This window comes from Ascaphus truei, chromosome 18 (assembly GCF_040206685.1).
Source record: "Ascaphus truei isolate aAscTru1 chromosome 18, aAscTru1.hap1, whole genome shotgun sequence".
In the NCBI taxonomy this organism is placed as follows: Eukaryota; Metazoa; Chordata; class Amphibia; order Anura; family Ascaphidae; genus Ascaphus; species Ascaphus truei.
Window position 1 is genome coordinate 3,615,346 of NC_134500.1, and position 9,905 is coordinate 3,625,250.

At 42.8% G+C, this 9,905-nt stretch overlaps 1 protein-coding gene across 11 annotated transcripts in view; it reads right to left on the reverse strand.

Annotated features, from left to right (window-relative positions):
* The window catches only part of AKAP13 (A-kinase anchoring protein 13), a 174,846-nt gene that overhangs the window by 15,271 nt on the left and 149,670 nt on the right, over positions 1-9,905 (reverse strand). For all 11 annotated transcript variants that reach the window (XM_075575230.1, XM_075575233.1, XM_075575231.1 and 8 more), the window contains 10 exons: positions 9,369-9,504; positions 8,516-8,628; positions 7,674-7,820; positions 6,842-7,092; positions 5,929-6,054; positions 5,698-5,815; positions 5,023-5,271; positions 4,096-4,172; positions 3,176-3,357; positions 3,005-3,087 (listed from right to left, as the gene is read on the reverse strand). In XM_075575230.1, coding sequence (XP_075431345.1) covers positions 3,005-3,087; positions 3,176-3,357; positions 4,096-4,172; positions 5,023-5,271; positions 5,698-5,815; positions 5,929-6,054; positions 6,842-7,092; positions 7,674-7,820; positions 8,516-8,628; positions 9,369-9,504 — 1,482 coding nt within the window. The remainder of the gene's footprint in view (positions 1-3,004; positions 3,088-3,175; positions 3,358-4,095; positions 4,173-5,022; positions 5,272-5,697; positions 5,816-5,928; positions 6,055-6,841; positions 7,093-7,673; positions 7,821-8,515; positions 8,629-9,368; positions 9,505-9,905) is intronic.

Consider the following 9,905-nt stretch of genomic DNA (forward strand, 5'->3'; position numbering starts at 1 on the left):
GTCTGTACTAGAACTAATACCGCCTGTACTGATCCAGTTACCTGACTGCAGCCTGTACTAGAACCAATACCGCCTGTACTGATCCTGTTACCTGTCTGCAGCCTGTACTAGAACTAATACCGCCTGTACTGATCCAGTTACCTGACTGCAGCCTGTACTAGAACCAATACCGCCTGTACTGATCCTGTTACCTGTCTGCAGTCTGTACTAGAACCAATACTGCCTGTACTGATCCGTTTACCTGTCTGCAGCCTGTACTAGAACCAATACCGCCTGTACTGATCCTGTTACCTGTCTGCAGCCTGTACTAGAACCAATACCGCCTGTACTGATCCGTTTACCTGTCTGCAGTCTGTACTAGAACCAATACCGCCTGTACTGATCCTGTTCTAGAACCAATACCGCCTGTACTGATCCGGTTACCTGTCTGCAGCCTGTACTAGAACCAATACCGCCTGTACTGATCCGTTTACCTGTCTGCAGTCTGTACTAGAACCAATACCGCCTGTACTGATCCTGTTCTAGAACCAATACCGCCTGTACTGATCCTGTTACCTGTCTGCAGCCTGTACTAGAACTAATACCGACTGTACTGATCCTGTTACCGGTCTGCAGCCTGTACTAGAACCAATACCGCCTGTACTGATCCTGTTCTAGAACCAATACCGCCTGTACTGATCCTGTTACCTGTCTGCAGCCTGTACTAGAACTAATACCGACTGTACTGATCCTGTTACCGGTCTGCAGCCTGTACTAGAACTAATACCGCCTGTACTGATCCTGTTACCGGTCTGCAGCCTGTACTAGAACCAATACCGCCTGTACTGATCCTGTTCTAGAACTAATACCGACTGTACTGATCCTGTTACCGGTCTGCAGCCTGTACTAGAACTAATACCGCCTGTACTGATCCTGTTACCGGTCTGCAGCCTGTACTAGAACCAATACCGCCTGTACTGATCCTGTACTAGAACTAATACCGCCTGTACTGATCCTGTTCTAGAACCAATACCGCCTGTACTGATCCTGTTGACCACACACTTCTTCACACTCCCTTGGTTTCCGGGATACATTCCTCTCCTTCCTACCTCTCACCTTTGCTTTAGTGAATCTATTGCTAGCACTTTTTATTCCTCTGTTGATGTATTTGTTCGTATATCTCAAGGCTCAGTTCTCTGACCCATCCTCTCTTCTCTGTGACCTTATTAATTTGGCTACACCTGTACGCAGATATCTATCCCACACCGAACCTCACATCTGCAGTCCAGTCCCAGGGCACACAGCAGTCTCACTCTGGATGGCCTTAAATCCACCATGTCAAAGACTCCGCTGTTCATTATGCCGCCTAAATCAAGCCCCATCATGCAACACTACAATCTATCCAGTTCCCCAAGTTTGTTCTTTAGGGATTATAATTGAATCATCTTTCGTTCTCCCTTCACCTGGATGCTATTGCTAAATCTTGCTGCTTCTTTTTCCAGAACATTGCTAAAATACAACTTCTGTTTTTCTACTACTAAAAATGTAATGCCTGCTCTTCAACTCTCCCATTGCATTCTCGATCAGCCTCCGCTTCTCTCCTCTTGAAAAATCTGTTGGCTCCCTATTAAGCTCATCCACTAAAAAATTCTCATCTCGCTTTCCAGGCTCTCCACTCCTCTGCCCCACTTTAGATCTCCGTTTAATGTCTCGTTATAGCCCTACACTGCCTCAGGCCTGTTTGCACTCGTGTCACCACACCCCTTCTCACATGCTGCACCCTACCTTTGGAACTCCCCTCCCTCAACGTCTATCTAGTGCTTCCTTCTCCAACGTCAAAGCCCATCTGAAAACTCACCTGTTCAACGAAGAGTTTAAATAGTTCTAGATAACCACTACTCACTAAATTACAGCACTCTTATACCCGCTCTACCCTTTGGTCTCTAAGCTCTACAGGGCAGAGGCTCCTTTCTGGGCCCACCAACAGATTTCCCAGGTCCCACAAGTGAAGGTCTTGACCTGGGCTCCAGGTTGTCGAGTGTGGAGGGGGAGGTTGCGAGACATGTATCAGGGGTTGACACACTTCAAAACATACAGGAGCCCTATAAGCTCATATTGAACCCCCAAAATAAGCACAACATATACATATGCGTATAAGTGTCACAGAGGAGTGCTACTGAGCATGGCAATATATATTTCAAACCAGAGACAGAACATGAAACACAGACAGAGCTCAGGGCACATCCAATGACACTAATACACGGTACAGCATATATAGATAGATATCTTTTGAATAAAATGGTCTTTTAATTTAACTCTTTGGCCAAAGTGTTGTAAGCCCTTGAGCCCCTCCAAGGCAGACCACGTCTCAAGGGTCCTAACACTAATATAAATTCTTAATAACCTGAACATTACCAGGAAGAATGATATATAATAGACTTAGAACTATGCAACTAATTTTGACAGATTTATTATAATTCATTCTTCCTGGTAATGAGTTAAACTAAACGACCATTTTATTCAAAAGATATCTATATATACAGCTCAACCCCATTATAACGCGATCCGTTACAACGCGAACCCGCTTATAACGCGATGCTAGCGTGACTCCCAATTTTCGTATTTATGAATACTTTACAACACGATTATTGGTATCTTAAATACTTTATTGTACAATACATACAATTGTTCATTATTTCTAACGCGATCCGCTTATAACACGATGTGATTCTTTGGACCCCAAGCACAGCGTTATAAGGGGGTTGAGCTGTACATATATTTAGGCACTGTACCGTGTATTTGTGTCATTGGATGTAGCGCTGGGCTCAGTCTGTGTTTCATTTTCTGTGTCTGGTTTTAAATATATGTTGACACACTTCACCAACCTATCTTATTAGATTCCTTGTATTGTAATGTTTGTAAAAAAAAAGTGTAAAGCACTGAATACCTTGTTACTTATCATAGGAATGTGTCTATTTGATGACCCATATTCTTGAACGATTATAGTAGTGTACAATTGGTATACCTTTTAGCTCTCTGGCTTTGGTGTCTAGGATTCGCTTTTCTTCTTCTGATTCGCTTGGAACTCCTTCATCCTCATCTTTGTTCCTGAAAAGAAAGAATAAACTCAATAATAGTCCAAAAGCAGACGTCAGATATGGAGCACAATGTGTGGGAAATGGACAATGACACATACATTGTGTTCATGGTATCTTGGATAATTTGAATCCAACTGTTTCGTTCCTCCTTAGAACTCGCATGGACTTCCACCATCTCAGGATCCTTTGCGCCCATACTTATCAAGAACAAGCCTTTCTCCTCGTGTGCCACCTCTCTTACGATCAGTTTCTTCAAGGAAATCACTGTAGATTTCTGGTCCTTTAAAAGACAAGAAAAATGGCAGATTATTCAGCAGTCACTGATCATGTCAAGTTTAATCCATGGGGCAAAATCAAGAAGAAAACCAAATGTGTTACACCAGATGCCCCTCTGTCTCAATGGTCTCCATTGATTTGCTACTAATGAATCATTTTATTTTTACTTCTTAGTGCGTAAGTATTGGTCATAAAAAACACCTTTATTGCATAAACTATAACGCTTAAATAATGTTGATCCTGAAAGAGTTTAAGAGTCATGCAACATATTGCTAAAAGCAGAGAGAGTGTTAACGTGGGTAATGGGTTCTAATAAACCCCTGGCTAAGGCCCACAATTGACCAGTGCTACTCTTGGTTTATCAGAACGGTCGGTTCGTGTTTTGTCCCTTTATAACATGTACAATACAAATGTGCATCTAGTCCAGTTCCGAAAAGAGCATATTAGTCAAACTGGTTTGCAAGAAAATGCATTCATCTTTCTTCCATTTAGATGGACTATTTTCTGGACTGTAAGACAGTATTTGGTAATTATGTTTAACCAATATCCTTGCTAGTTACTGAATGTATTCAGTGTTAAAATTTCACATTTTAATGCATAGAACAGCATGAGTATAGGGATTTCAAGACATTTGAAACGCCCGGGTAAACTGTGCAATACTGTAGATCCCATTTTACCCTGCGGCGGGACGCTTTGCCCTCAATTGCAGAGGAGTTACCCTTTCTTCAAGACAAATTCTTACCAGGGAGGCAAATACATATTTCTGATCCTTTTCTTGTAGAAACACCAAAATGTCAGACAGCAGGAAAGCCAGGACCTCTGTGAAATAAAAAATAAAAAGTGGGGTTTATTGTCAAATTAAACATATCTACAGTGATCCCTCACCATGCCTATTTGAGCTATTTCTTCACGATTACATTGATATATTGCCACCTATTTCATGTAACCTCATGCCTTCCGCTGTGAATGGCCCTACTGTATTAGAAGCCAGACAGTTTATTTTCAATCTTGGCTCATATTAGTATATATCATGTTCTGCATTAGATAAATGTTCCCATTTGCTGCTGCAAAAACCACAGGTGTAATTAATGACAACAGTCTTCAATGTGGTTCTTTGGCTCCAAAGTCTTGCTTGAGATACGATGGTTTTCATGCTATGTGGTTCTTTGGTGGTTGGGACCATTTAAAATTACATATGTATTTTCTTCCTCTCTATGCCAATGTGGCCATTTCAAAGCCAAGACAAAACCAGATCACCAAGCTTTGCAAAGTTGGTGTCTATGGAACAGGGAAAACCTAGCGCTCCCCCCGCAGGGTGGAGACTGGGAGAACTGGTTGTTCTTGGCAATGCTTGTAGGCGAGCATGACTAACTACTTAATGTCATTGAAGTCATCCTAACTACATAAATACTGTTTGTCTAAGAGACACTATACCCTGCTGTTTAACTGATGCAAAGTAAAATGAGCGTACACGTCAGACACGCTCACACGTTATGATTGTTGTTGTTTTAACTCTTGTGTCTAAAGATTGCCACAATATTTCTAGGGTGCTGGGAGTAAATTATTCGCTGCATATTATCGCCTCGCTACACTCAAAGTATACCAACAAAAAGATGTAGCTTTATTCTTATAGCGCTGCCTTGTTTAGAATAAAGCTATTACTACTCGCCTTTTAACCGCCCGGTTGTGGACTTCAAGAAGACAGAGCCGTCTCGAACTAGTTTCCGTCGCTTCAGATCCTCCTTCGCAAACATCTGGCCGCTCTTCATCCTCTGGATGGATTTGCTGTCGGTCTTGTTGTAGATCTCATTCAGACGCATCTTCTTCTCATAATTATTGACTTTACTGTTTACCGCTGTTATCACACCCTTTATCATGTGTAGGGACTGGGTCACGTCCTCGTGCTCCGCTTCATTTTCTGGAACACGCATATATTTATTTGGATGGTGTTCTTAGCGTTTAAATTTGTATTCCAATTAATAAAGCAGACGCTCAACTTTAAAGATCAAACGCAACAAATGAAACATTGTGAATCACAGCATTAGAGAGTCTTGGTAAACTTCCTTCCACCAGGTTCCCAAACAATCAAGTGAGACTACTGTTGTAAGGGTGCACTCCCCTTCTAGGGGCCCTGTATAGCAATGCTGTCTACCTTTCTCACACGGAGACCTAGACAAGGACATACACAGACTTTGTGCACCCACATGGCAAAAAGATGCTCCCAGTGACATTCCTACTAAACAGCGTGGCACCTTTCCACAAAGCGAGTCCTTCTCTAGATGGAATTCTTTGTGTGTGTGTAAAGATACTCCGTATCAATCTGAGTTACCTGGAATGCACTCACCTTTAGTATACTGCAGTAATCTTTGCAACAGAACAGGATACTTTGTGATCCTTTGCGTAACCAGTAATATACACTCTGGGATTCCCAGCCGTCTCACCACCGCACTGCTCATTTTTTTCTGAAAAAATGACAAAAACCACGATGAAAATATTCTCACCTTTGGTGACAAACTGAAAGTGACTCTATGTCCCTCTCGCACTCACGGGTTAATATAAAATGGCAGTGCTGTACCTTGACGAAGGCCTGAAAACGCTTCTCTTTGGAGTGCAGGTCTTTGAAGTAATTCACGGCTTCATTGTGATGGCCACAGAATTTACCGTAGGTCTTTTTCATTCGCTCCGCATTTTCACCAGAAAACTGTGCACGTGAAGAAAGCACCAACAAGGAGTTACAAAGTTACATAGTAAAACCGCAGCTTCAATCTCACTGGAAAAGAACGCAAGACGATGTCTCCAAACGTGGGGGGGAACCAAAACAAACAAGCTATTGTAATTTGCTCAGCACTCGCACAGCGGTGTATAACTGTGTTCCAACATGCTTGTTACATGACTCACAAAATTGCAATACTTATACAGTATCAACTTGAACCGTGAGTGCCTGCGCCAGACCCAAAACTAGTCATTTGTATCATTTACACAGCACGTTATGCACTAATCCTACAGGAGGGTAACATGCAGCAAAGTGTAATTGGTGAAATAATTACAAATCATCAATCCACCGCATGAATATACGCTGTGGAAGATACATTTGTCCACGAGTGTTGGGAGGGATGAGTGACAATTGTTTTTGAAGCAAATCCTACTGTAGTTATGGCTGCTTTAGACCATGAGAACTTTGTCTCTCTATGTACGCCCCAGGAGAGAGCCTGAAAAAGTCATTACACTGCACTGCTACATAAGAAAAATATTGTTATTCTGTTAAAGAAAATGCTTTAAGGATTAACAACACAAACACGTATCTAGCGGTTACTTTATCCCTACCCGGTAAAAGTAAGCTTCCAGCATCTAATACTCAAAGACGTAGCATTAATCCGGAAAATGACATTAGAAGCCCAGGTAAATACAATGTGAACATGTTATTCTGTCTGAGAACTTCCCCCGCTGCTTGCCAGTGTTCAGATGGATTTAATGATTTCCTTCCTCACCTGGTTTATCAGGATGTCCCCAATCCTTTTGATGACAAAGTTCTTTTCGCTTTTTTCAACCATAGCCTCCTTTTTCCTTTCTAGTATCCGCTGGAAGAACTGACTGTGGATGGACAGCAAGTCATCCAGGCAAGGGAATATCTTTTCTAACGTGTGCTGCTCAAACTGCAGTTCTGTCATCATCCCGCGGCTGTACACGTCACTCATAATCTTCAGCGTCCTGACATGGTGCATTTCCGTCTGCATTAGCTCTGCGCATGGAAACAAAACCGTCACCTTGATGTTTCACGGGTAACTTTATGATCGCCTGCACTGCCCAATGCTAATCGCCGATCCCGCATTACAAGAGCCTTCTGTGCTTCGGTTATCCATTGTGAATATTACAGCAAGTTCCAGAAACGCAAGTATAATTACAAGTGGTCAGGCTTCTTTAAACGTTTCTGTGTGTTGGTAAACTATGACATGTAGCAGAACCGACTGTGAAGCCACCGATCGGAATCCAACTTACTAGAAATTGAGGATACAATAGCCGTAGCCTACAGAAAATTAGGGAGAATCGAGCAGTGGCTGGGACCAGGGCATGAGGACTAATGCATTATAAGCACCGTAAAGGCAAAAATGTTCAGAGGCCTGTGCTTTCCCCACCTACAAGCATCAAACTTCCTAAAAAAAAACAACAGTGAGTGATCGGGCTGCCAACATCACAATGTGAAAGTCTCTTACTGTGCTGAATGTTCATTAAAGAAGTCAGAATCCACCCAGACATTAACTTGGTTGGTGAATGCACAAATACATCTTAACGGGTACTGCCAAAAAACACACGAAATCTTACCGTATACCACGTCCTGGCGTTTAACAACGTCTTTTTTTTGCTGTCGCAGGAACTTGGAATCCACCACTTGGCTCCAGGATTCGGCCTCCAGCTGCTTGGAATCCATCTCAAAGTCCCCCATAAGTTGCCCCTCGTTCATGTCGGTCCCTGCACACACATCAATGGATCGGAATCACTCACACGGACCCATTCAGTGCACAGTGTAGTACTAAAGGGCTTCATAGTGACATGCCGTTTACATGGAAAAGTACACTGTTGCTTTCTATTTAACACCTCACATTATGCCAGGCGTGATAAAGAACATTGTTGCACTGTAATGTGTGTGCGCAGATACATTCACTACATTTACTATAGCAATATAAATGTGACCAGCCAGCAGTATCCACAACATTTTATAAAGTTATAATCGATGAAGACAAAAGAACAATGACAGCGTCAAATGACCAGTACTTCACTCGCCAGGTATGAACGATTGGAAGCGACTGGGCTCATATCTATATATGTACAGTCCAAGAAAAGGACAGCGCATAGACGTTTATTTGCAAGTTTATGGGAAATATACTGAACCAGCTTCAACGCACATGTCAAATACTCTCATTCTTCACCGAGCAGCTGAAGAAACCATCCACTACCTTTGTAATAACAGGTCTGGACGAGGGATCTCTCAGGTGCTGAAACCCCTGCCTTCTGATTTTGATTCACAATAGATGTGCTCTATTTTAAATATAATGCAAGTTCCAAATGGAGCGGAAATGTTCCCAAGCACGGGGAAGACTGCTTGACACTATATATTGCGGGGGCCCTAGCGATGTGTCAGGGAGGGCGTGTTTGGCGTTTCTTACCCTCATCAATAAGCGACTCCAGGGACTCGTTCACTTTAGAGATTTTGTGTAGGGAGTCTGTTGAATGCGATAAGAATTTCCAGGTTCCCGAAAGGCTTTCGTCACAGCCGAGCCTGCCAAGAGAAAGGATTCAGATAGTACCATCATCATCGAAATGGGGGGCAGTGTGAGCTTACACCACCAATGTCACCTTTTTATCAACCATTTTTTGTTTTAATGGTTGGAAGAGGGGTGGGGGGGTGGCTCTAAGTAGAAACAACCGAATGTTAAGGTTACAGAACCAGCACGCCTGCCAACTACTTCCAGGGTAGTTGCAATCGCTGACATTGCAGCTTCTTATTGGGCTGCGGTTTAGCAGCCATTTTGTATCCCCTGGATGAAGTTAAAAAAAACTTCACTGGTAGGTATCAAGAACCGAGGGGTCCCCCGGAGGTGAGAATAGTAATATTCATTACTGGGGCGCCGCCAGCTTCCAATCTCGTAAAAAGAAAAAGGAGGGGGGGGGGAGCGGGGGATGGGAACAAGTAGGGGATGGGCAGCTTTAAACAAACACTTTAAATGTTTCCATTGTTGAGCCAAGATTTTACACTCTAAAACATGCTCTCAATTGTATCGTTTCATCCTGCGTCATTTAAGACTAGAGAGCAAAATGCCCCCTTTGTTCGGCAGCCCAAAAGTATAATACTTATACGTTGGAAGTATTTGACATTAGAGTAAGAAAATATAGAAAACAGAAAGAAGCCACCCAAAATACGTTTGTAAAACTGTCAGTTTTACAACTACAGCAGAAAAGGGCGCGATGTTCCCACCTCCCGCAAGCTGCTGCGGAGCAGGTTTACATAGCAAAGCTTACCCTGCAATATTCTGAGTGGAGATACTCTTAGAAATTGAAATAGTAGTTTGCGGTCTCCGGTTACCGATTAGCGCTGGGAAGGTATTTTCGTCGGGTGCAAGAATGGCCGACCGTGGCCGCTCCTTTGGTTGTGAGCCTAAAGAAGGAAGCGTTACAAGAGACATGCTGATGGATGGTATAAATGGTTTCTGCGTCTTGTAACCGGACTTGCTCCCGGATTACACAGCACACTGCATTGCTTACGGTTAAACGCTAGAACTAGCACAGAACCACAGCGCAGTTTGAGTATATACTTTATTTATTTAAACTTAATGTTTTTACAATGATGTGGCTCACTTCTACGTGCAAGTCTGCCCCTATTTGGTGGTCACTGGGGTAGTTACATTTTCCGGTTCATATGACAATGTCCCGTTTTTTTCTTTACACATGACATCACTGGAGCGAATATTGTAACGTCTTTTCACATACCATCGCCCAATGAGGTCATTGTTTTGTAGCCAAATTGATGCAGCCCTTACAACACACCTATTAACCCTC